This window comes from Rhinopithecus bieti, unplaced genomic scaffold (genome assembly GCF_001698545.2).
Source record: "Rhinopithecus bieti isolate Rb0 unplaced genomic scaffold, ASM169854v2 scaffold_15776, whole genome shotgun sequence".
Lineage (NCBI taxonomy): Eukaryota > Metazoa > Chordata > Mammalia > Primates > Cercopithecidae > Rhinopithecus > Rhinopithecus bieti.
In genome coordinates, this window is record NW_016808836.1 from 2322149 (window position 1) to 2349156 (window position 27008).

At 49.8% G+C, this 27008-nt stretch overlaps 1 protein-coding gene across 1 annotated transcript; it reads right to left on the reverse strand.

Annotated features, from left to right (window-relative positions):
- Nucleotides 1–2026: 2026 nt before the first annotated feature.
- On the reverse strand, nucleotides 2027–27008 carry BLVRB (biliverdin reductase B). The gene is made up of 5 exons (XM_017887526.1): nucleotides 26780–27008; nucleotides 14204–14368; nucleotides 13981–14070; nucleotides 6330–6458; nucleotides 2027–2285 (listed from the first exon to the last, which is right to left on the reverse strand). The coding sequence occupies exons 1-5, from the start codon at nucleotides 26856–26858 to the stop codon at nucleotides 2128–2130; spliced, it is 621 nt and encodes a 206-aa protein (XP_017743015.1). The 5' UTR covers nucleotides 26859–27008; the 3' UTR covers nucleotides 2027–2127.

The following is a 27008-nucleotide window of genomic DNA, read 5'->3' on the forward strand; positions in this document are numbered from 1 at the left end:
TATTATATATATATTTTTATATATTATATATATATATATTTATACACACACACACTTTATTTAATAGAGATGGGGGAGGCAGTGGGGGTTTCCTTGTGTTGCCCAGGTTGGTTTTGAACTCCTAGCCTCAAGCAATCCTCTCGCCTCTGGATATTTAAACTTGTTTCCTCATCCTGAAAATATACCCTCAATTCCCAGGCTGCTTCTCAGAACTTATTTCGAAGGTTTCCTCCTCTCAGAAGCCCTCCCTGGCAGTCCAGGTTGAGTTAGGATCTATTCTAGGATTCCATGGCCTCCTGTGCCACCATCCCAGTCCTGGACTGTCAGTTACTGAGGAACCCCCCACCAAGGGCAGGTACTAAGGATATATCTGTCAACCACCGCTTGGTCTGCAGGATCATGTAGCACAGGGCTGAACACGTAGCAGGTCCCATTGAAAGTTTGCTAAATGCTCAGGAATGTGACAGAAAAATAAGGCAGAAAGAAGACACTGCTAGTGTCCTGAAAGCCCACACCCGTAATGCCCCACCCTACAATGAGTTTCCCTAAGGGGAGGAGGCAGTTTTCTCCAGGCCACCTCTGGGAAGGGAGGTTTAAGCCTCCTCAGACCAGTTCTTGCCGGTTGGAGTTTGTCAACCAAGTCATCCTGCTGTTTGCAATGTAAGACGAAAGGATTTCACGGGGTCGGGGGAGGAAGGGGATAAAGGGGAGGGGAATAGGTAGGTGGGTGGTGTGGGTTGGAGGTAGGGAGAGAGAAGCATCTCAGCTCACTCAGGCCTGGGGAAGGTGTCCCTGGGAACGAAAGAAAGGGACAGTTGATTCCAAAAAAGGACATAATTAGGAAGGAGCAATTATTCCCCTTCCTCCTCCAAAACCTGCTCCTCCTATAGGGTCCCCAACTCAGGAAAGCCCTACTGCATTTGGGTTTTTGTTTTAGAGACGGAGTCCCACTCTGTCATGGATGCTGGAGTGCAGTGACGTACCTCGGCTCACTGCAGCCTCAGCTTCCCTCCTGAAGCACTACTGTAACTCTGTCCCCAGGTTACAGCCCTGTGCTTCTTCCTGATGTCTCCCCTCCACCCCTCACCAACTGTCCACACAGGGTCCCAGGCATTCCTCCCACCCTCTCTCTCCTCCCCTCCTTACAGCTCCTCCTCCAACTCCAACTCCCTCTGGGCTATCAGCCTCCATTCCTGTGCCCTTCCTATCCACCTTCACAGAGTAGCCAAAGGAAGCTTCATAAGACACACACCCAACTGTCCCCCTGCCTTACCTCTCTGATGCTCCACTCCTTGCATAAATCCTCAAAATAAAACATAAACTTTTTTTATTTTCGGAGACAGGGTCTCTATCTGTCCTATAGGCTGGAGTGCAGTGGCCAGGCCTTGACCTCCTGGCCTCAAGCCATCCTCCTGCCTCAGTCTCCTGAGTATCTGGGACTACAGGTACATACCACCATACCCAGCTAAATTTTTAAAAATAATTTTGTAGAGATGGGGTCTTACTATGCTGCCCAACCTGGACTCCTGGCTTCAAGTCATCCTCCCACCTCAGCCTCCTGAATATCTGGGACTACAGGTGCACATGACCCTGCCCAGCTAAGTTATTATTATTATTATTATTACTGAGATGGAGTCTTGTTCTGTCACCCAGGCTGGAGTGCAGTGGCGCAATCTCGGCTCACTGCAACCTCCACCTCCCGGGTTCAAGCAGTTCTCCTGCCTCCGCCTCCCAAGTAGCTGGGATTACAGGTGTGCATCACCATGCCCGGGTAATTTTTGTATTTTTAGTAGAGAAAGGGTTTCACCATGTTGGCCAGGCTGGTCTTGAACTCCTGACCTCAAGTGACCCACCCACCTCGGCCTCCCAATGTGCTGGGATTCCAAGCGTGAGCCACCATGCCCGGCCAGACTCAATAAGCTGTTACTGAACAAATGAATGAATGCATACTAAGCATATCTTACACAGAGGCAGGCAGACACACCAAAATACTCAGACAGAGGCAGAGAGAGGAGTCACAGAGTCGGTTTCTCTAGAATAATTTGAAGCTCTTGGCTCAACATTTATTGCCCCCTTCCTCTGTTCCTCATGTCCCAGAATGCCACCCTCCCAGATGGGGACAGAGTGCTACTGGTACTGGTGGGAGGGGTAGGTGCTGTGGCCGTCGTACTCATCCGTGGTGAGGCAGTGCAGCATGAAGTGGCCCAGGTCATGTTTGGAGATGACCCTCGAAGGCCCTCGTCCATCCAGGGTTACTGTGTACGCCCCAGTTAGCGGCTGGTCTCCTGTGAAGTGAAGACAGAGGGGCTGGGTGAAGCAGTCACCTTTCCCCTCCCCCAAAATTTGACCCCCAGAAAGACCTTCCCAGGGTGCCTACTGTGTGCCCAGCCTGGGTGGTGTCACAGCCAAGAATGGACTTCCCATATGCAGGTGCTCATCTATATCCTTTGCTTCATTCATTCGAGAAATCCTTATTGATTACCTATTATGTGGCCAGGTGCTGGGCACCCAAGCAAAGGACAAAGCTGACAGGAATCCCCTGCCCTGGCCAGTGGCGGTGGCTCATGCCTATCATCCCGGCACTTTGGGAGGCTGAGACGGGAGGATCACTCAAGCCCAGGAGTTTGAAACTAGCCTGGGCAACACAGGGAGACCCTGAGTCCACTAAAAATACAAAAATCAGCCAGGTGCAGTGGCGTGCCCCTGTAGTCCCAACTACTCAGGAGGCTGAGGCTGGAGAATTTCTTGAGTCATGGAAGCTGAAGCTGCAGAGAGCCATGATCGTGACACTGCACTCCAGCCTGGGTGACAGAGCAAGACCTTGTCTCTAACAACAACAACAAAACAACAACAACAACAACAACAACAACAACAACAACAACAACAAATTGTCTGACAGTAACCAACTAAACTTAGGGATAAAATGTACCATCACCCAAGCAGAGACAGGCTGGAATTATGCACAGTGTGGAACACACACCCTTGGCTATGTGTTTGCTTGGGATAAAGCGGACGGGAATCGCCTGCCCTGGCTGGGCACGGTGGCTCACGTCTATAATCTCAGCACTTTGGGAGGCCAAGGTGGGAGGATCACTTGAGCTCAGGAGTTTGAGACCAGCCAACATGGCAAAACTGCATCTCTACAAAAAATGCAAAAATTAGCTGGGTGTGGTGGCTTATGCCTGTAGTCCCAGCTACGTGGGCAACTGAGGCAGGAGAATCACTTGAGCCCAGGAGGTGGAGGTTGCAGTGAGCCAAGATTGTGCCACTGCACTCCAGCCTGGGCAACAGAGGGAGTCCCTGTCTCAAAAAAGAACACACACCCTAACCCATGCAGCATTCCTGCCCAACATGTTTAATCTGAATCTGTGGCAAAACAGCTAGAAAATTCCAGAATGTGGGCCTTTTAAAGTTACCTGGCCTGGTTAATGTTATGAGAAACTTAAAGAAAAAGGGCAGGGTAGGTTGAAAAAAAAATTTCTTTTTTTTTGATACAGAGTCTTGCTCTGTCATCCAGGCTGGAATGCAGTGGCACAATCTCGGCTCACTGCAACCTCCGCCTCCCAGGTTCAAGCAATTCTTGTGCCTCAGTCTCCTGAGTATCTGGGATTACAGGTGTCTGCCACCACACCTGGCTAATTTTTGTATTTTTAGTAGAGACAGGGGTCTCACCACATTGGCCAGGCTGGTCTCAAACTCCTAACCTCAACTGATCTACCCACCTTGGCCTCCCAAAGTGCTAGGATTACATATGTGAGCCACTGTGCCGGCCTGACAGTTGGGGAAATTTTACTATGGAGTGGATACTAAATGATATGACAGTAAATGTCACTTTCCTTAGGTGTGATCATGTTTTACGTGCAAATATCTTTCTTTTAGGAGATAGCTGTCTAGGTATTTAGGAGTGAAGTGAGACAATGTTGTAATTCCTCTCAAATGATTTAGCCAAATATATATATACATATATTTTTTCACAATATATTCAGCAAAATCTATCCATATATTCATGGAGAGAGAGAGAGGAGCAGAGAGGGAGAGAGAACAGGACAAAATGCTAAGCACTGAACCTAAACAAAGAGTTTATGTGTATTCATAAACCTTTAATGCGTTCAGGTAGGGAAGTTTGAAAGTTTTCACACACTTGGCCGGGTGCGGTGGCTCATGCCAGTAATCCCAGCACTTTGGGAGGCCAAGGTGGGCAGATCACAAGGTCAAGAGATCGGGAACAACCTGGCCAACATGGTGAAACCTCGTCTCTACTAAAATACAAAATTAGCTGGTCGTGGTGGCACATGCCTGTAGTCCCAGCTATTCTGGGGACTGAGGCAGGAGAATCACTTGAACCCAGGAGGCAAAAGGTTGCACTGAGCCAAGATCGCGCCACTGCACTCCAGCCCGGCAATAGAGTGAGACTCTATCTCCAAAAAAAAAAAAAAAAAAANCTAAACAAAGAGTTTATGTGTATTCATAAACCTTTAATGCGTTCAGGTAGGGAAGTTTGAAAGTTTTCACACACTTGGCCGGGTGCGGTGGCTCATGCCAGTAATCCCAGCACTTTGGGAGGCCAAGGTGGGCAGATCACAAGGTCAAGAGATCGGGAACAACCTGGCCAACATGGTGAAACCTCGTCTCTACTAAAAATACAAAAATTAGCTGGTCGTGGTGGCACATGCCTGTAGTCCCAGCTATTCTGGGGACTGAGGCAGGAGAATCACTTGAACCCAGGAGGCAAAAGGTTGCACTGAGCCAAGATCGCGCCACTGCACTCCAGCCCGGCAATAGAGTGAGACTCTATCTCCAAAAAAAAAAAAAAAAAAAAGCCCAGGCATGGTGGCTCACACCTGTAATCCCAGCACTTTGGGAGGCCGAGGTGGGTGGATCACGAGGTCAGGAGGTTGAGACCATCCTGACTAACACGGTGAAACCCTGTCTCTACTAAAAAATACAAAAAATTAGCCGGGCGTGGTGGCGGGTGCCTGTAGTCCCAGCTACTCGGGAGGCTGAGGCAGGAGAATGGACTACAGGCATTGAGATGGGGTTTCACCATGTTAGCCAGGATGGTCTTGATCTCCTGACCTCGTGATCCACCCGCCTTGGCCTCCCAAAGTGCTGGGATTATAGGCGTGAGCCACCGTGCCCAGCCATTAGTATCTGTCTTTTCTTGTCTTTTTCTTTTTTCTTTTTTTCTAGACAGGGTCTCACACTGTTGCCTAGGCTGGAGTGCAGTGGCTCTATCACACTCATTGCAGCCTTGATCTCCTGGGCTCAAGCCATCCTCAAGCCACAGCCTCCAAGTAGCTGGGACCACAGGTGTGTGCCACCATGCCCAGCTAATTTTTTTTTTTTTTTTTTTTTTTTTTTTTTTTTGAGACGGAGTCTCGCTCTGTTGCCCAGGCTGGAGTGCAGTGGCCGGATCTCAGCTCACTGCAAGCTCCGCCTCCCGGGTTTACACCGTTCTCCAGCCTTAGCCTCCCAAGTAGCTGTAGCTGGGACTATAGGTGCCCGCCACCTCGCCCGGCTAGTTTTTTTTTTTTGTATTTTTTAGTAGAGACGGGGTTTCACCGTGTTAGCCAGGATGGTCTCCATCTCCTGACCTCGTGATCCACCCGTCTCGGCCTCCCAAAGTGCTGGGATTACAGGTGTGAGCCACCACGCCTGGCCCTTTTTTTTTGTATTTTTGTAGAGATAAATCTTTGTTGCCCAGGCTGGTCTCAAACTCCTGGGCTGAAGCAATCCTTCGTCTTCGCTTCCCAAAGTGATGGAATTACAGGTGTGAATCACCATGCTTGGCCTGCATGTCTGTCTGTCTATCTATCTATCTATCTATCTATCTATCTATCTATCTATCTATCTGTCTAATCTCTATCTCCCATACTAGAAATGTAAGCCATGGCCAGGCATGGTGATACAGGCATGTAATCCCAGCTACTCAGGAGGCTGAGGCCCCAGAATCCATAGATATAATGGATTAAACCATTAGCCAGTGGTAATCCCCTCAACCTTCAATCCCTCACCACTCCTCAGAAGGGAAAGTCCCAAGCCTCTAATCCAGCCTTAGTCTTTCTGGTGACCAGACCTGAAGCTGCCTAGGGGATGCCAGCTCTCAGTGAACTCATTAGCATAGAAAAAGACATTTATCATTTTGGAGATTCCAAGGATTTTAGGAGTTGTATGCCAGGAAACAGGGACAAAGGCCAAATATATATGTCACAATATCACAGGAAGGTTTGCAATTTTAGGGTGATCAGGGAAGGCCTTGCAGATCTCCCCAGAGGGCAGGAAGGAACAGGCAGATGGCATTGGTGCCACCAGGTCCCTGCCCTGCTTACCTATGTGTGGCGGCATCACAGCCACGTACTTCAGGCCCGATTCCTGCAGCACCTTGTGCATCCGGATGTGGTCATCGGTCACGGCCTGCAGTCGTGGGGGCACCTTGGTGGGGTCCCAGAGCAGGAAAGCTGGAGGGAGGACACAGGGTAGGATCAGCCTGGGCTCTCTCTCTCTCTTTTTTTTTTTATTTGAGACAGAGTTTCGCTCTGTCACCCAGGCTGAGTGCAGTGGTGCCATCTCGGCTCACTGCAACCTCTGCCTCCTGGGTTCAAGCAATTTGGCCTCAGCCTCCCCAGTAGCTGGGATTACAGGTGCACATCACCAGCCTGGCTAATTTTTGTATTTTTAGTACAGACAGGGTTTCGCCATGTTGGCCAGGCTGGTCTCAAACTCCTGACCTCAGGTGATCCGCCCTCCTCCACCTCCCAAAGTGCTGGAATTATAGGCACGAGCCACTGCGCCCGGCCAAGGGCCCACTTGTCTTGATGCCAGGACAAAACCCTGCCATGGCTCACCATTGCCTTCCAGTTGCAAAAACAGGGGGAGTCCTCTGGGCCTCCTCTTTCCCTCACAGGCCCGGTAAGAGCTGTCTGCTGATCACAATAATTCCAAATCTGACCTCTTCTCACTCTGCCTGGTCCTGTCCACTGTTTCCTCTTGCCTGGACCAGCCCAGCAGCCTCCTCCCTGGTCTCTCAGCCCCTCCTTCCCTCCTCCCAAGGAGCCCATGAACACCCCTATCAGTTCACATCCAGAGCTCCATCTCACTCAGAGTAGAAGCAAAGTCCTCATGGCCAGCCCTCAAGGCCCCATCTGATATGGCCCCATCAGCTCTCTGATGTCCCTGCCTACCCTGCCTACCACTCTCCCTTACACGCCTCTGCTCCAGCCAGGTTCTGCCTCCCAGCCTTGGCAATGTCTGATCCCTCTGCCTCTGATGCATTTCCCTCTCTTTTTTATTTTCTTGGAGACAGGGTCTCATTCTGTTGTCCAGGCTGGAGGGCAGTGGCGTGAGCACAGCTCATTGCAGCCTTGACCTTCTGGGCTGAAGTGATCCTCCTGCCTTAGCCTCCTGAGGAGCTGGGACCACAGGGGTGAGCCACCAAACCCCACTTTTTTTTTCTTTTTTTTTTTTTTGAGACAGAGTTTCCCTCTGGTCACCCAGGCTGCAGTGCAATGGTGCTATCCTGGCCAAGCCTGGCTAATTAAAAAAAATTTTTTTAGGCCAGGTGCAGTGGCTTACCCCTGTAATCCCAGCACTTTGGGAGACTGAGGAGGACGGATCGCCTGAGGTTAGGAGTTTGAGACCAGCCTGGCCAACATGGTGAAACCCCGTCTCTACTAAAAATACAAAAATTAGCTGGGTGTGGTGGTGCATGCCTGTAGTCCTAGTTACTCAGGAGGCTGAGGCTGGAGAATCGCTTGAACCTAGGAGGCGGAGGTTGCAGTGAGCCGAGATCACGCCACTGCACTCCAGCTTGGAAGACAGAGCAAGACTCTATCTCAAAAACAAAGCAGAACAAAACAAAAGAACAAAAATTAGCTGGTTGACTTGGCACAAGCCTGTAATCCCAGCTATTTTCAGGAAGCTGAGGCAGGAGAATCCCTCGAACCTGGGAGGCAGAGGTTGCAGTGAGCCGAGATCGCGCCATTGCACTCCAGCCTGGGCGACAGAGCAAAACTCCGTCTCTAAAGAAAAAGAAAAAAAAAGTTTTTGTAGTGATGGAGGTCTTACCAAGTTGCACAGGCTAGTTTTGAACTCCCGGGCTTAAGAGATCCTCCCACCTCGACCTCCTAAAGTGCGGAGATTATGGGTGTGACCCAGGACCCTTTGCCATTTCCCTCTCATAGCCACGTGGCTCCCTGTTTTCTTTGCAGACTTTGCTCAAAGGTCACCTTTCCGTGCAGCTTTTCTTGACTGTCCTGCTTAAAATAGCAAAATCCCATCTCCCCCAGCCCAGTTTACCAATTCCTTTTCTTGGGGCCTTGTTTTCTCCCTAGGACCCTTCCCCTGTCACCACACCCTAGAGTTATTCTGTGACTCTTTCTATCACATTTCCTGCTTCAATCCCAGCCCTTAGAAGTATCTGGAACATTGTAGGTACTCACTAAATATTTGTTCAGGAATTAGCTTTCAACAAGCTATAACTTGGCCAAGCTATACTGGCTGACATTTGTAGAACTTTTACCTCAAGCCAAGAACTATGCTAAATACTTTTAGGAGCAGTTTGGTGAATAGTTAAGAGCTTGGGTTCTGCCTAAAGTCAAGTCCTGGATCGACCACTGGCCAGCTTCCTGTTTCCTCATGTGCAAACTGGGATGATATAAATTGTTCAAAGGCTGGGCACAGTGGCTCACACCTATAATCCCAGCACTTTGGGAGGCTGAGGTAGGAGGATCAGTTGAGTCCAGCATTTCTAGACTCGCCTGGGCAAGATGGTGAGATCCGTCTCTACAAAAAATTAAAAAATTAGTCAGTCGTGATGACCCACACCTGTGGTCTTAGCTGCTCGAAGACTGAGGTGAGAGGATCACTTGAGCTCAGGAGTTCGAGGCTGCAGTGAGCTGTGATTGCACCACTGCACTCCAGCCTGGACAACAGAGCAAGACCTTGTCTAGAAAAAAAATAAATAGTTTGAGTAATGTTAGTGGTTATAAAAAGGTGTGTCACAGAGACCAGCCTGGGCAACATAGCCAGACCCTGTCGCAACAAAAACATTTTTAAAATTAGATGGGCATGGTGGCACATGCCTGTGGTCTCAGCTACTCAGGAGGATCCCTTGAGCCTAGGAGTTGAAGGCTGTAGTAAGTTATGATCACATCATGCTCCCTGCAACCTCCACCTCCAAGTTTCAAGTGATTCTCCTGCCTCAGCCTCCTGAGTAGCTGGGATTACAGGTACGCGCCAAACATGCCCAGCTGATTTTTGTATTTTTGGTAGAGACGGGGCTTCACCATGTTGGCCAGGCTGGTCTCGAACTCCTGACCTCAAGTGATCCACCCGCCTCAGTCTCCCAAAGTGCTGGGATGACAGGTGTGAGCCACTGCACCTGGCCTAGGGTTTCCTCTTTTCAGATGAGAAAACTGCGGTGCAGAGTGTGAAGTGGTGGCCCAAGGCCACACAGCAAGGATCTCAGGGCCCTAGTCCCCTCCTCCTCATTCCATGTTTTTATCTGAAGCCTCCAGCCTCCAGTTCACAATCTCAAATCCAGTCTCTAATTCACCCTGGGTTTCTTTCTTTTTTGTTTTGTTTTGTTGTGTTTTGAGACAGGGTCTCGCTCTGTAGCCCAGGCTGGAGTGCAGCGGTGCAATCACAGCTCACTGCAACCTCTGCCTTCTAGGCTCAAAGGATCTTCCCACCTAAGCTTCCCAAGTAGTGGGGACCGCAGGTGCGTACCACCACACCCAGCTAATTTTTTGTATTTTTTTTGGAGAGATGGAGTTTTGCTGTGTTGCCCAGACCGGTCCTGTACTCCTGGACTCAAGTAATCCGCCCACCTTGGCCTCTCAAAGTGCATGGATTACAGGCGTGAACCACTGTGCCTGGTCTTACTCTGGATTTCTTTCTAATCCTCTCAGTTCCCTCCGTAAAAAACAATCCTCCTCAAGCCCTGATGGATAAACTCCAAGCTCCTTAGATGACAAAAATCTTTCTAATCTTTTACCTTGACATTTGAATATGGAGGGAATATTAAACTCTAACAATTAGAGGGTGGAAGGTAATTAAAGGGTGACCATTGCACTGTGGTGCTGGAAGAGAAAGGTTCTTTTCTTGGGACCTGCTGAAGGCATCTTTGGGTGTGCAGCTCCATTTCAAATAGTTTAGGAAGTCCGGGTGCAGTGGCTCACACCTGTAATCCAGCACTTTGGGAGGCCAGATCACTTGAAGTGAGGAGTTCCAGACCAGCCTGGCCAATATGGTGAAACCCCATCTATACTAAAAATACACACACACAAAATTCACCAGACGTGGTGGCGGGCACCTGTAATCCCAGCTACTCAGGAGGCTGAGGCAGGAGAATCCTTTGAACCCGGGAGGCGGATGCTGCAGTGAGCCGAGATCATGCCACTGTGCTCTAGTCTGGGTGACACAGTGAAACTCCATCTCAAAGAAAGCGAAAACAAACAAAAAACCCAAATAGTTTAGGAGAACAAAAACAAAAACTATTTGTGTATGTGTATGTGCATAAACCAATTACAAAACACAATCACAATTTTAAAATCAGGAATATGGCTGTTGGCCAGGTGCGGTGGCTCACGTATAATCCCAGGACTTTGGGAGGCTGAGGCTGGTGGATCGCTTGAGTCCAGGAGTTTGAAACCAGCCTGGGCAACATGGTGAAACCCTATCTCTACCAAAAATACAAAAATTAGCCAGCCTCATAACCTGGTCTCAAAATAAATAAATAAATCCAAAATTAAAAATTAAAAAAAAAAGGAATATGGTTGTTCACATGACTATTCTTTTAACTTTTCTGTTTATAACTTTTTTTTTTTTTTGAGGCAGAGTCTCGCTCTATCGCCCAGGCTGGAGTGCTGTGGCGCGATCTCGGCTCCCTGCAAGCTCCGCCTCCCGGGTTCATGCCATTCTCCTGCCTCAGCCTCCCGAGTATAGCTGGGACTACAGGCCCCTGCCACCACGACCGGCTAATTTTTTGTATTTTTAGTAGAGATGGGGTTTCATCGTGTTAGCCAGGATGGTCTTGATCTCCTGACCTCGTGATCCTCCCACCTCGGCCTCCCAAAGTGCCAGGGTTACAAGCGTGAGCCACCGCGCCCGGCCTGTTTATAACTTTTTATAACAAAAAGTTAAAAAGTATATTGAGGACCTACACACTGAAGTAAGCAGCCATGAGGTATGTAAGCTAACTTCACATGGGTCAGAAAAGAAAACATTGTGTGTCTGTGAACAGAGGGTGGTGGGTATACCGGTGTCCTTTCAATTTTTCTGGAAGTTTGAGATCATTTCCAAAGAAAAAGTTAAGCTGGACTCAATGGCTCATACCTGTTATCCTAGCTATTTGAGGGGCTAAACTGAGCGGATTCCTTGAGCCCAGGAGTTCAAGGGTACAATGAACTATGATCATGCCACTGCACTCCAGCCTGGGTGACAGAGTGAGATCTCGTCTCAAAAAAAAATTTTTTTTTAATTAAAAAAAAATCCTGGCACACGTAAGACTTTAATATTTAGAAAACAATCTAAACAAAAAACAAAAAAAAATTGAAAAAAGAAAGCATATTAAATCAATTTTACAGGTTCGTCTTTTTCATGGAAGCAAAACTTAACCACTTAAATTGATTTTTAAGACATGGGAGAGGCCGGGCGCGGTGGCTCAAGCCTGTAATCCCAGCACTTTGGGAGGCTGAGACGGGTGGATCACAAGGTCAGGAGATCGAGACCATCCTGGCTAACATGGTGAAACCCCGTCTCTACTAAAAATCACAAAAAAACTAGCCGGGCATGGTGGCGGGCGCCTGTAGTCCCAGCTACCCGGGGAGCCTGAGGCAGGAGAATGGCGTGAACCCAGGAGGCGGAGCCTGCAGTGAGCTGAGATCCGGCCACTGCGCTCCAGCCTGGGCGACAGAGCGAGACTCCGTCTCAAAAAAAAAAAAAAAAAAGAAAAAAGAAAGAAAAAGACATGGGAGAATCTGGACGTGGTGGCTTACACCTATAATCCTAGCACTTTGGGAGGCCGAGGCAGGAGGACTGCTTGAGACCAGGAGTTCAACATCAGCCTGGCCAACATGGCGAAACCTTGTTTCTACCAAAAATACAAAAATTAGCAGGGCATGGTGGCAGGCGCCTGTAATCCCAGCTACTCAGGAGGCCGAGGCAGAAGAATCGCTGCAGGCCAAGATCTTAGTCCCAGGCACCACGAACCCAGGAGGTGGAGCGGAGGTTGCCGTGAGCTGATATCGCGCCACCGCACTCCAGCCTAGGCAATGGAGTGAGACTTCATCTCAAAGAAAAAAAGACATGGGAGAAAAAAACTCAAAAATTAACAGCAGACCATTCCAATTTGGGAACAAAAGTAAGGCCTTGTCTCTACAAAAATATCAAAAAATTAGCCAGGTGTGGTGGTGCATGCCTACCGTCCCAGCCACTTGGGAGGCTGCAGTGGGGAGGATCACTTGAACCCAGGTTGAGGCTACAGTGAGCCATGGTCGCACCACTGCACTCCAGCCTGGGTGACAGAGCAAGGCCAAGTGAACCATTCTGAAATCGCAAGGTTACTTGTGTATTACTTTTCCATTTCAAAGCTTGAGGAAAAAAGCCATAAATGATTTCGCTTCCTACCCTCCAGCTAGGTCTGGCCTCCAGGCCTCTTTGCTTGCTTTGTCCTCTGCCTAGAGTGTAATTACAATCATCAGGCAGCCCTCTTTCATGTCACTTCCCTTTCCAGGGAGGCAATTTGTGTGATGAAACACACTTGAGGTCAGGAGTTCGAGACCAGCCTGGCCAACATGGTGAACCCCTGTCTCTACTAAGAATACAAAAATTAGCCAGGCGTGGTGGCAGGTGTCTGTAATCTCAGCTACTTGGGAGGCTGAGGCAGGAGAATTGCTTGAACCTGGGAGGCGGAGGTTGCAGTGAGCCGAGATTGCACCACTGCACTCCAGCCTGGGCAACAAGAGTGAAACTCCATCTCAAAAAAAAAAAAAGAAAGAAAGAAACACAGAGATGGGGAGTGAAGACAGATAGCTGGGTGCACATCCTAGCTCTACCAGCCACAAGCTATGTAAACCGAGGCAAGCCAACTGGTCTTGTTGTGCCTTGGCTCCCTGAGCTATACCAGGGACAAATAATAACAACAGCTGGTATCTTCTGAGCACCTACTGTGCACCTACAAATAGTAGGTGCTTAGAAGATACCAGCTGTTGTTATTATTGTATAAATATTCAAAGGAGTTTAGGGAGGATTCAGTGACATTCATCCCTAAGGTGCTCAGATAGCACCCAGTACACAGTAAGCGCTCAGTAGCTGGGCATGGTGGTGCACACCTGTAGTCCCAGCTGCTTGGGAGGCTGAGGCAGGAGAATCACTTGAACCTGGGAGGCGGAGGTTGCAGTAAGCCAAGATCATGCCACGGCACTCCAGCCTGGGCATCAGAGGGAGACTCCATCTCAAACAAACCTCAAAATAACTAAAAATACATACATACATACATAAATAGATTATACAGGACAACTATTTGCTTAATGTCCTTGTCCCCATAATCAGGAGCTCTGTGAGGGCGGAGACCTAGTATATATCCACAGCTCTATCACTTCCTCTGGCGGGCCCACCCTGACCTCTCTCAGCCTGGGTCCGACACCTTCTCTTGGCTCCCATAGTCCTGTAGTTTCTCCCATTGTGGCCCTATCCCCTCTGCCTGCCTTCCCCATCCCAGCTTTGATGATCTGGATGTTAGTTTGATCCTGGATCTGTTTACCACCTCTCTCCCACCTGTGAGTCTTGTATGTGCAGGGCCCAGAGCTGCACAGGTCACCACTGTGTCCCCACCATCACCCAGTAAGGTTCAGGCACACAGCTGGTGCTCAGCAAATGCACAGGAACATGGAATGGCTTCAGTGTCACCTTTCAGAGGCCCCTGGGCTGCCTTCCCAGTACCCCCCAGTTCAGCCCCACCTCCATGATCCCACCACCCACCCGAGGTGCAGGCCACGACCTTGTCCACACCATGAGCCTTCATGGCTGCCACAATGTTCCGGGCGCCCTCGGACATCACTGTAGTGGGACCTTAGAGGGGACAGAGAGTGGCTGTCACTGGTGGGCGGCGGCGGCGGCAGGGGTGGCAAGGGTGGGGCTGGGGCGGGGCGGCGCTGGGGCCGAGGTGTAGGGGAGGGCCGTGGGCAGAGGGGGGGCTCAGTACTGAGGTCATTGCGGGTGCCCAGCAGCACGATGACAGCATCCTGCCCAGCCACGGTCTTGTCCACATCGGCTGCCTGCAGAACATCCCCCACTACCACGTGGGCCGGCTGGGGCCCCTCTGATGGCAGCCTGGAGGAGTCCCGCACCAGCACTGTCACTTCGTAACCTGTGGGCAAAGAGGAGGAGAGAGGCTGGTCAGTGGGCTTGTGGGCTGGCACTATTGGGCTCCAGGGGCTGGGTCTTAGAAGCCACTATGAACTCTCAAATCCATCCCCTCCTCTGTTCTGGGGAAGTGGTCTTCAAACATTTTTTATTTTTTGAGACGGAGTCTCGCTCTGTCACCCAGGCTGGAGTACAGTGGCCGGATCTCAACTCACTGCAAGCTCTGCCTCTGGGGTTTACGCCATTCTTCTGCCTCAGCCTCCCAAGTAGCTGGGATTACAGGCGCCCGCCACCTCGCCCAGCTAGTTTTTTGTATTTTTTAGTAGAGACGGGGTTTCACCGTGTTAGCCAGGATGGTCTCGATCTCCTGACCTCGTGATCCGCCCGTCTCGGCCTCCCAAAGTGCTGGGATTACAGGCTTGAGCCACTGCGCCCGGCCAAGTCTTCAAACATTTTTTGTTTTTGTTTGTTTTGTTTTTGAGACACGGTCTTGCTCTCTTGCCCAGGCTGCTGTGCAGTGGTGCAATCACAGCTCACTGCAGCCTCAACCTCCCGGGTTCAACTGATCCTCCCATCTCAGCACCCCAAGTAGCTGGCACTACAGTGCGCACCACCACACCCAGCTAATTTTGCAATTTTTTTGTAGAGAAGGGGTTTTGCCATGTTGCCCAGGCTGGTCTTGAACTCCTGGGCTCAGGTGATCTGCCTGCCTCAGGTTCCCCATGAGCCACTGCACTGTGGCCTTCAAACATTTTTGCTGGCATACCTACAACTGATGCTTAGTATTGGGCTGGTTATTAAAATAGACCATACCTTGGCCAGGCATGGTGGCTCACGCCTGTAATCCCAGCACTTTGGGAGGCTGAGCCGGGCAGATCACCTGAGGTCAGGAGTTTTTGAGACCAGCCTGGACAACATGATGAAACCTCATCGCTACTAAAAAATACAAAATTAGCCGGGCATGGTGGTACATACCTGTAATCCCAAGTACTTGGGAGGTTGAGGCAAAAGAATCACTTGAACCTAAGAGGCGGAGGTTGCAGTGAGCAGAGATTGCGCCAGTGCACTCCAGCCTAGGTGACAGAGCGAGACTCCATCTCAAAAAAAAAAAAAAAAAAAAAAAGACCATAACTTCATACCTTCATAATTCATAAATAATCTGAACTGAAGCCTCCAAGCACCACACCCTGTAACTTCCCTTCCCTCTATTTATTATTATTATTTTTTGAGATGGAGTCTCACTCTGTAACCTGGGCTAGAGTGCAGTGGCATGATCTCGGCTCACTGCAACTTCTGCCTCCCGGGTTCAAGTGATTTTTCTGCTTCAACCTCCTGAGTAGCTAGGACTACAGGCACGTGCCATCATGCCTGGCTATTATTATTAATTTTTTTGAGATGGAGTCTCACTCTATTGCCCAGGCTGGAGCACAGTGGCGTGATCTCAGCTCACTGCAACCTCTGCCTCCCAGGTTCAAGCGATTCTTCTGCCTCAGCCTCCCAAGTAGCTGGGACTATAGGTGCATGCCACCACATTGGGCTAATTTTTGTGTTTTTAGTAGAGATGGGGTTTCACCATGTTGGCCAGGCTGGTCTTGAACTCCTAACCTCAGGTGATCCATCTACCTTGGCTTCCCAAAGTGCTGGGATTACAGGCGTAAGCCGCTGTACCCAGCCAGCAACTTCCCTACCCTCTAACAACTAAAGGGTTAATGCTGGCACTGCACTGGTCTCTGCCGCCCATCCATGGTCCTGGAGGAAACTGAGGTCCTGAGGAGGACATGGGTGACCTACAGACTGACAAGTGCTTGGATTGGTCCTAGCCGCTGCTGCCTGGCCTTACTTCTGGGAAGCCCAGCCCTCCTTTAGTGGTCATTAAAGATTTTTAATATTGTATTAGTATGTTCCTTCCCAAAATAATTTTGGATAATTTTGTTCCTCTCCAACACACACACACATACACACACATTTTAAAGTTCACAACTAACATATTTCTTCCTTTGTTTTAAACACTGGCAAAGGATGTTAACATTTGGGTATACTGTAATAGCTATATATATCCATATATATATATTTAGAGACAGGGTCTTGCTCTGTTGCCCAGACTGGAGTGCAGGGGCACCAATCATAGCTCACTGTAACCTCAAATTCCTGGGCTTATGCCTATTATAATCCCAGAGCTTTGGGAGGCCAAGACAGGAAGATTGTTTGAGGCCAGGAGTTTGAGACCAGACTGGGCAACACAGTGAAACCCTGTCTCTGCAAAAAATTAAAAAATCTAGCCAGGTGTGCTGGCACAACCTGTAGTCTCAGCTATTCAGGTGGCTGAGGCTGTAGTGAGCTATGATTGCACCACTGCACTCCAGCCTGGGCTACAGAACGAGACTCTGTCTCAAAAATAAATACATAAAATTAAATTAACAAAAAGTTTAGGCTAGTACCTGGCACAGAAATAAGAGCTACCTGGTGCTGGGCACGATGGCTCACACCTGTAATCCCAGCACTTTGGGATGCCAAGGCAGGTGGATCACCTGAGGCCGGAAGTTTGAGACCAGCCTGACCAACATGGGGAAACCCCACCTCTACTAAAAATACAAAATTAGCCAGGCATGGTGGCTAATAATCCCAGCTACTTGGGACGCTGAGGCAGGAGAATTGCTTGAACCTGGGAGGCGGAGGTTGTCGTTAGCTGAGCTCATGACATTGCACTCCAGCCTGGGTAAAAAGAGCGAAACTCCATCTCAAAAAAAAAAGAGCTACCTAGTTGTCTGCTATTATCATGCCTTTTTAAAAAAATTTTTTTATTTTGTACAGCCAGGGTTTCATTCTACTGAGCAGTCTAGGGAAACATAAAGATAAAATAAGGCCAGCTGTGGTTGCTCACGTTTGTAATCCCAGCACTTTTGGAGGCCAAGGCAGGTGGATCACTTGAGGTCAGGAGTTTGAGACCAGCCTGGCCAACGTAGTGAAACCCCGTCTCTCCTAAAAATATGACAAATTAGGCCGGGCACGGTGGCTCACGCCTGTAATCCCAGCACTTTGGGAGGCCGAGGCGGGTGGATCACGAGGTCAGGAGATCGAGACTAACATAGTGAAACCCCGTCTCCAATAAAAATAAAAAAAATTAGCCAGGCGCAGTGGTGGGTGCCTGTAGTCCCAGCTACTCAGGAGGCTGAGGCAGGAGAATGGCGTGAACCCGGGAGATGGATCTGCAGTGAGCCGAGATTGCGCCACTGCACTCCAGCCTGAGCGACAGAGCGAGACTCCGTCCCCCCCAAAAAATATGAAAAATTAGCCAGGCGTGGTGGCAGGCATCTGTAATCCCAGCTACTTGGGAGGCTGAGGCAGGAGAATCACTTGAACCCAGGAGGCAGAGGTTGCAATGAGCTGAGATTGTGCCATTACGTGCCAGCCAGGGCAACAAGAGCGAAACTCCGTCTCAAAAAAAAAAACAACAAAACAAACAACAACAAAAAACACAAAAAATAAAAAACCCAGAAAGATACAATAAAAAAATTAAAAAGAGAGATGGGGTTTTGCATGTTGACCAGGCTGGTCTTGAACTCCTGGGCTCAAGCAATCTGCCTGGTATGGCCTCCCAAAGTGCCGGGATTACAGGCGTGAACCACCCAGCCTGGCCTATTACACCTTCTAACCATTTTGCGACTTCATCTCCTAGCCTGGACCAGGCCTGCGTCTCCTTCCTGGTCCCTTTCCTGGGTCCTCCCTGGGCTCCTGGACCCAGTCCTGCCCTCTCCAATCCATATTCCACACAGCAGTCAGACAGAGCTTTCCACAGAAATATTTAAGTGCCTCCCTGCTCAGTTGCCTCCCACAAGCCTGAAATGCCCTGTGATAAAACCCATGCTCCTCATGCCAGCCTTCCAGGCCCCTTGGGATCTGGCTTCTCCTCTCCAGCCTCTGCTGAAGGCTCTGCCCTCTTCACCCACAGTACTTTTTTTTGAGACGGAGACTCGCTCTGTCGCCCAGGCTGGAGTGCAGTGGTGCGATCTCAGCTCACAGCAAGCTCCGCCTCCCAGGTTCATGCCATTCTCCTGCCTCAGCCTCCCGAGTAGCTGGGACTACAGGCGCCCACCACCTCGCCCGGCTAGTTTTTTGTATTTTTTAGTAGAGACGGGGTTCCACTGTGTTAGCCAGGATGGTCTCGATCTCCTGACCTCGTGATCCGCCCGTCTCAGCCTCCCAAAGTGCTGAGATTACAGGCTTGAGCCACCGCGCCCGGCCCTTTTTGTATCTTTAGTACAGATGGGGGTTTCACCATGTTGACCAGGCTGGTCTCGAACTCTTGACCTCGTGATCCACCTGCCTCGGCCTCCCATAGTGCTGGGATTACAGGTGTGAGCCACTACACCTGGCCTTAACTGATCTTCCTTCAGTTCCTCAAATGCATGGTGCTGCTTCCTACCTTCTGGCCTTTGCACGTGCTGTGCCCTCTGCCTGGAACACCCTTTACTCTCTTTCCCCAGTCCCCCCAGTCACTTGTACTTCCTCTGTCACAGCCCTCTGTATGCTGACCTGCAGCAAACCAAGCACTCTGTGGGTCCAGGGACTGTGTCATATTTCCCGCCATCTCCCTGGCCCTTTATAAACACAAAAGCACAGGCATTACTGCCCCAGGGACCTTGGTCCAAACTCCAGCTCTGCCACTTACCAACTGAGGAACCTCATGCAACCTCTTCCGTGATTGGACCTCAGCTTCCTCATCTCTGAAGTGAAGATCACAGTACCAGCATCCCCATGCTATGTGACCACCTTTCATAGGGGAATGACACAAGATCTGTGCTGCCCTCACACATGGGGGAGCAGCAGGGGCTTGCATGGGGCCAATATGGGCATTCTTTTTTTATTTTTTTTTTGAGACGAAGTCTCACTCTCTTGCCCAGGTTGGAGTGCAGTGGCACAATCTCGGCTCACTGCAACCTTCGCCTCCCAGGTTCAAGTGATTCTCCCACCTCAGCCTCCAGAGTAGCTGGGATTACAGGTGTGCGCCACAATGCCCGGCTAATTTTGTATTTTTAGTAGAGATGGGGTTTCACCATGTTGGCCAGGCTGGTCTCAAACTTAAATGACCTGCCTGCCTTAGCCTCCCGAAATGCTGGGATTACAGGCGTGAGCCACTGCACCAGGCTTAATGTGGGAATTCTTTTTTTTTTTTTGAGATGGGGTCTTGCTCTGTAGCCCAGGCTGGAGTGCAGTGGCGCAGTCTTGGCTCACTGCAAGCTCCGCCTCCTGGGTTCATGCCATTCTCCTTCCTCAGCCTCCCGAGTAGCTGGGAATACAGGTGCCCGCCACCACGCCTGGCTAATTCTTTGTATTTTTGGTAGAGATGGGGCTTCATTGTGTTAGGCAGGATGGTCTCGATCTACTGACCTCATGATCCACCTGCCTCAGCCTCCCAAAGTGCTGGGATTACAGGTGTGAGCCACTGCACCTGGCCACGGTGGGCATTCTTTAACTGCCACTGTATTGGTTAAAATGAACCCTAGTACATTGTAGGTATTATTATTATCATCATTGTATTATTATTTTATTTTATTTTTGAGACGGAGTCTCACTCTGTCACCCAGGCTGGAGTGCAATGGCATGGTCTCGGCTCACTGCAACCTCCGCCTCCTGGGTTCAAGCGATTCTCCTGCCTCAGCCTCCCGAGTAGCTGGGACTACAGATGCATGCCACCACACCAGGCTAATTTTTGTATTTTTAGTAGAGACGGGGTTTCATTATGTTGGCTGGATTGGTCTAGAACTCCTGACCTCGTGATCTGCCCGCTTCAGCCTCCCAAAGTGCTGAGATTACAGGCGTGAGCCAGCACGCCCAGCCCATTGTATTATTAATAGAGATGGGGTTTCACCATGTTGACCAGGTGGTCTCAAAACTTCTGACCTCAAGTGATCCACCTCCCTCAGCCTCCCAAAGTGCCAGGATTACAGGCCCAGCTATCATTATTATTTAAGAGACAGAGTCTCGCTCTGTTGCCAAGGCCAGAGTGTGCAGTAGTGGGATCATAGCTCCCTTCAGCCTTAACCTCCAAGGCTCCCACCTCCCACCTCAGCCTCCCAAGTAGCTGCGACTATAGGCATGCACTACCACAACTAGTTTGTATATACATACTTAGAAACAGGTTGCTGCAGTATGAATGTTTGTGACTCTTCAAAATTCACATGCTGAAACCTAATCTCCAAAGTGATTGTATTACTTCTTTTTTTTTCTTTCTTTTTTGAGATGGAGTCTCACTCTGTCTCCCAGGCTAGAGTGCAGTGGCGTGATCTCGGTTCACTGCAAGCTCCACCTCCCGGGTGCACACCATTCTCCTGCCTCACCCTCCTGAGTAGCTAGGACTACAGGCGCCTGCCACCACTCCCCGCTAATTTTTTCTATTTTTAGTACAGATGGTGTTTCACCGTGTTAGTCAGGATAGTCTCGATCTCCTGACCTCGTGATCCGCCCGCCTCGGCCTCCCAAAGTGCTGGGATTACAGGCGTGAGCCACCGCGCCCGGCCGTGATTGTATTACTTCTAATATGGCTTTTGGGAAGTGATTTGGTCATGAGGGCTCTGTCCTGATGAATAGGATTATTGCTTTATAAAAGAGGTCCCTGAGATTGGGAATGGTAGTAAAAGGAGTTAAAAAAGAAAAGAAAAAAAAAAAAAGAAAAAAAAAGTCGGGCGTGGTAGCTCACACCTGTAATCCCAGCACTGTGGGAGGCTGAGGCAGGCGGATTCCTTGAGCCCAGGAGTTCAAGACCAGCCTGGGCAACACAGAGAAACCCCATCTTGACTAAAAATACAAAAATTTGCTGGGCATGGGGCATGCACCTGTAGTTCCAGCTACTCAGGAGGCTAAGGCATGAGAATCACTTGAACCCGGAAGCAGAGGTTGCAGTGAGCCGAGATCGTGCCACTGCACTCCAGCCTGGGCAACAGAGTGACATTCTGTCTCAAAAACAAAAAAATTAATACAACTTACATTAAATTTAGAGAACCACACATGGCTTATGGTTACCATATCAAAAAGCACTGTTTTAGAACTCACAGATTTTGGCTGGGCGCGGTGGTTCACAGCCTGTAATCCCAACACTTTGGGAGGTCGAGTGGGTGCATCACCTGAGGTCAGGAGTTTGAGGCCAGCCTGGCCAACATGGTGAAAACCCATCTCTACTAAAAATACAAAAAGAAAATTAGCCAGGCATAGTGGCATGTGCCTGTAGTCCCAGCTACTTGGGAGGCTGAGGCAGGAGAATCACTTGAACCTGGGAGGTGGAGGTTGTGGTGAGCCGAGATGGTGCCACTGCACTCCAGCCTGGGCAACAGGGCAAGACTCCGTCTCAAAAACATAAATAAATAAGTAGAATTCATAGATTTTACTCTTTAAAGAAAACAAGGGCATTTGTGAGACATTTTGAAACTTTTTTTTTAATAACAAATTCATTACTTTATTTATATTTTTCTGTTAATTTTTTATTTTGAAATAAAACAGACTTTAGAGAAGTGGCAAGGCCCAGATTTTCTTTTCTTTCTTTCTTTCTTTTTTCTTTTTTTTTTAATGAGAGAAGTCTCCCTCTTGTCCCCCAGGCTGGAGTGCAATAGTGCGATCTCAGCTCACTGCAACCTCTGCCTCCAGGGTTCAAACAATTCTCCTGCCTCAGCCTCCCAGGTAGCTGGGATTACAGGCGCCTGCCGCCAGGTCCGGCTAACTTTTTTGTATTTTTAGTAGAGACGGGGTTTCACCATGTTGGCCAGACTGGTCTCAAACTCCTGAGATCAGGTGATCTGCCTACCCCAGCCTCCCAAAGTGCCGGGATTACAGGCGTGAGCCACTGCGCCCGGCATGATTTTTCATATTTTCCTTTGCTCTATCCTTCTCTACCTATGTGTATATATATATGTGTCTATATAAACATTAAATATAGTATATATTACATACGATAAGTATATACATATGTCTATAAACACATGTATACGTACACACACATATATACTTTTTTCCTATTTTAGAGTAAGTTGCAGAAGTCGTGCCCTTTTTAGTCTTTTTAATTTCTATTTATATTTTTTATAGAGATGTGGATGTTCCTGTGTTACCTGTTACCCAGGCTAGTCTCGAACTGCTGGACTCAAGTAGTCGACTCACCTCAGCTTCCCAAAGTGCTGGGATTACAGGTGTGAGCCATGGTGCCTGGCCTCTTTTAAGCTTTTAAAATCTCAGCCATCGGCCACGCATGGTGGCTCACGCCTGTAATCCCAGCACTTTGGGAGGCCAAGGCGGGCGGATCACGAAGTCAGGAGATGGAGACCATCCTGGTTAACATGGTGAAACCCCGTCTCTACTAAAAATACAAAAAAAATTAGCTGGGCGTGGTGGCGGGCACCTGTAGTCCCAGCTATTTGGGTGGCTGAGGCAGGATAATGGCATGAACTTGGGAGGCGAAGCTTGCAGTGAGCCGAGATTGGGCCACTGCACTCCAGCCTGGGTGACAGAGTGGGACTCTGTCTCAAAAAAAAAAAAAAAAAAAAAAAACTCAGCCATCAATACAAAAGATTTCATTGCCTAACCTGGTGTACACAAACCCATACATATATAATTGAAATGAGTTTCATAAAACTAATACTTAAAGTGATACATTTTGATACTATGTCATCATTTGTCACCCTATATTGTTGATATACATTGTGACCATATGTTTCAGATCTCACTATAACTCACAGTTTGAGAAGCATCAGGTTGCAACAACCCTGCAAGGTAGGTATCATTATCCTGTCCACATTGATGGGGAAACTGAGGCAATTTTAGGCAACTGGGCCAGGATCACACAGCTAGTAGGTAGAGAAGGTTGAATTTTTACGTGAGTCTGATCCAGAGACTGCAAAATTCAATGCTAGTCTAAGTACTTCCTATATAAGATCTCATTTAATTATCCCAAGAGCCCTAGGGCAAGTACTACCAGTTTCACCATGACCTTACACATATCCAGGTACACAGATGACAAGGCATTTGGCCACACAGGCTGTAAGCCGCAGAGCTGGTGACTTGAATGTGGGCAGGCTGGCACCAGAGTTCATGCCTGTCAAGACTCTTGGTCCTACAGAACCATTGTGAACTCCAGTTAATCCAAGCACTTTCCCTCCCTCCCTCCCTCCCTCCCTCCCTCTCTCCCTTCCTTCTTTCCTTTCGCCTTGCTGTGTCACCCAGACTGGAGTGCAGTGGTGCAGTGATGCAATCTTAGCTCGCTGCAACTTCCGCCTCCCAGGTTCAAGTGATTCTTGTGCCTCAGCCTCCCGAGTACCTGGGATTACAGGCAAGTACTACTGTGCCCAGCTAATTTTTTTTTTTTTTTTTTTTTTGAGATGGAGTTTCGCGCTTGTCGCCCAGGCTGGAGTGCAGTGGTGCAATCTCGGCTCACCACAACCTCTGCCTCTTGGGTTCAAGCTATTCTCCTGCCTCAGTCTCCCGAGTAGCTGCGATTACAGGCGCCTGCCACTACACCCGGCTAATTTTTCATATTTTCAGTAGAGACGGGGTTTCACTATGTTGGCCAGGCCTCCTGACCTCGTGATCCACCTGCCTCAGCGTCCCAAAGTGCTGAGATTACAGGCGTGAGCCACCGCACCTGGCCTCTTTTCTTTCTTTTCTTTTTTTTTTTTTTGAGACGGAGTCTCGCTCTGTTGCCCGGGCTGGAGTGCAGTGGCCGGATCTCAGCTCACTGCAAGCTCCGCCTCCCGGGTTTACGCCATTCTCCTGCCTCAGCCTCCCGAGTAACTGGGACTACAGGCGCCCACCACCTCGCCCGGCTAGCTTTTGTATTTTTTAGTAGAGATGGGGTTTCACCATGTTAGCCAGGATGGTCTCGATCTCCTGACCTCGTGATCCGCCCGTCTCAGCCTCCCAAAGTGCTGGGATTACAGGCTTGAGCCACCGCGCCCGGCCTCTTTTCTTTCTTTTATTTTATTTTTTTTAATTTTGGAGACAGGGTCTCACCCTGTCACCCAGGCTGGAGTGCAGTGGTGCAAACACAGCTCACTGTAGCCTTGAACTCCCGAGCTCAAGCAATCCTCCCACCTCAGCCTTCTGAGTAGCTGGGACTACAGGCATGCATCACCATACCCAGCTAATTTATTTTTATTTTTTATATTTTTGTAGAGATGGGGTCTTGCTATGTTGCCCAGGCTAGTCTCAAACTCCTGGCCTCAAGACATCCTCCCGCCTTGCCCCCCCAAAGTGCTGGGATTACAGGCATGAGCCACTGTGCCTGGCCAGCCCTTCCCTTTGCTGATGGGGACATCAAAGCTGAGAGCTGGGAAGAGATTGTTCAGAGCCACAGCTCTGAAGCTCCCCAGGCTCCAGTTCTTAATCCCCCTGAGTGCAGTCCCAGCTATGACCAGCAGGGGTGGGCGAGTGGAATTAGTGGATTTCCACGTGACTCAGCACCTTTCAACTTCTCTCACTTCCTTCTTCCTTACTCCCCAGTAAGTGCTTATCAGCAAATTGGTTTTTACTGAGAGGCCCACAGCCCCCCACTCTCCATAAGTCAAGATAGTCACGGGGTCTCCCTGGGGAAGGGAAGAGTTTCGAACCTAGTGAAGAACTTTCAGAGTCCCTCCAAGGGAGACAGCAGAGTGGGGTCCTGGTGGCCTCCACCCTTTTGGGGCACGCAGATAGTCAATATCTTCAGCATCACCAAGGCCTGTAAGGGTGGGGCCCCATATCTGGAAGTCCCAGGCCCAGCTGGGAGTTGGTCAAGTCTGGGCTGTGGGGGCAGGGAGTGCTGGGGGATGGTTATCCCCTTTCCTGCCCTGTCTTCTGGGGGAACTCCACATTTTCAGCCCTCATTGACTTTCCCNTGCTGGGATTACAGGCTTGAGCCACCGCGCCCGGCCTCTTTTCTTTCTTTTATTTTATTTTTTTTAATTTTGGAGACAGGGTCTCACCCTGTCACCCAGGCTGGAGTGCAGTGGTGCAAACACAGCTCACTGTAGCCTTGAACTCCCGAGCTCAAGCAATCCTCCCACCTCAGCCTTCTGAGTAGCTGGGACTACAGGCATGCATCACCATACCCAGCTAATTTATTTTATTTTTTATATTTTGTAGAGATGGGGTCTTGCTATGTTGCCCAGGCTAGTCTCAAACTCCTGGCCTCAAGACATCCTCCCGCCTTGCCCCCCCAAAGTGCTGGGATTACAGGCATGAGCCACTGTGCCTGGCCAGCCCTTCCCTTTGCTGATGGGGACATCAAAGCTGAGAGCTGGGAAGAGATTGTTCAGAGCCACAGCTCTGAAGCTCCCCAGGCTCCAGTTCTTAATCCCCTGAGTGCAGTCCCAGCTATGACCAGCAGGGGTGGGCGAGTGGAATTAGTGGATTTCCACGTGACTCAGCACCTTTCAACTTCTCTCACTTCCTTCTTCCTTACTCCCCAGTAAGTGCTTATCAGCAAATTGGTTTTACTGAGAGGCCCACAGCCCCCCACTCTCCATAAGTCAAGATAGTCACGGGGTCTCCCTGGGGAAGGGAAGAGTTTCGAACCTAGTGAAGAACTTTCAGAGTCCCTCCAAGGGAGACAGCAGAGTGGGGTCCTGGTGGCCTCCACCCTTTTGGGGCACGCAGATAGTCAATATCTTCAGCATCACCAAGGCCTGTAAGGGTGGGGCCCCATATCTGGAAGTCCCAGGCCCAGCTGGGAGTTGGTCAAGTCTGGGCTGTGGGGCAGGGAGTGCTGGGGATGGTTATCCCCTTTCCTGCCCTGTCTTCTGGGGGAACTCCACATTTTCAGCCCTCATTGACTTTCCCAGGACTGCTGTCCCCAAGTCTTCACTCATGTCTCTCTGTGACTCCTTCCCATTAGGTACTCACAGCAAACTGATCCCCCAGCTTTTTCAATTGCCAGCCTGGGGACTTGTGGTGGTTAAGAGCATGAGCTGGGTTCAAATCCCAGCCCTGTTAGTTACCAGCTGTGTCATGTTGGGCAAATCACTCTCTGGGCCTCAGTTTTCTCATCTGTCAAGTAGGGTAATACTAGTTCCCACTCCATTTTGAGAACTCTCATGTGAAGAGATGACAGAGCAAGCTTGGCTTAGTAAATCCTCTCTGGGTGTGCGAACAACCACTACCACAACCACAATAATGACAACTGCATTGCATAAGAGCTCTGGACTTACACATGACTGTGCCACGGGAGTCCCCCCGGGGCTCCCGGGGCCAATTCCTCTCCGGCTTGGACTCACATAAACTTGGATCTCACATCTTTTCCCATTTCTGCCCCCGTGGCCACTTGCTTTGGCCCCTGAGTCCTCATACACCTGGCTGGGGCGCTCATGGCCCCAGTCAGCCTCGGCCCTGCCCCATGGTGCCCCTTCCTAAAACTCTGCCCGTCTGTCCCGTGACACGCCCCACCCGCCCCGGCTCATGCCTGCTTGCACCGCCTGCGCCAGGGTGGTGAGCCCGGTCTGGCCAGTGGCGCCGAAGATCGCGATCTTCTTGACGGCCATCCTGCGGGGTCGTGGGGGTGCAAGGAATCAGAGTCTCGGCACGCGCGGGAACCTACTGGCTGCTGGGCGGCGCTCTTTGCCCTATTCAAGCAGGAACAACTGGGCGGAACTGGTTCGAAGGGCCACGCCTCAGCGCGGCTCCGCCCGCGG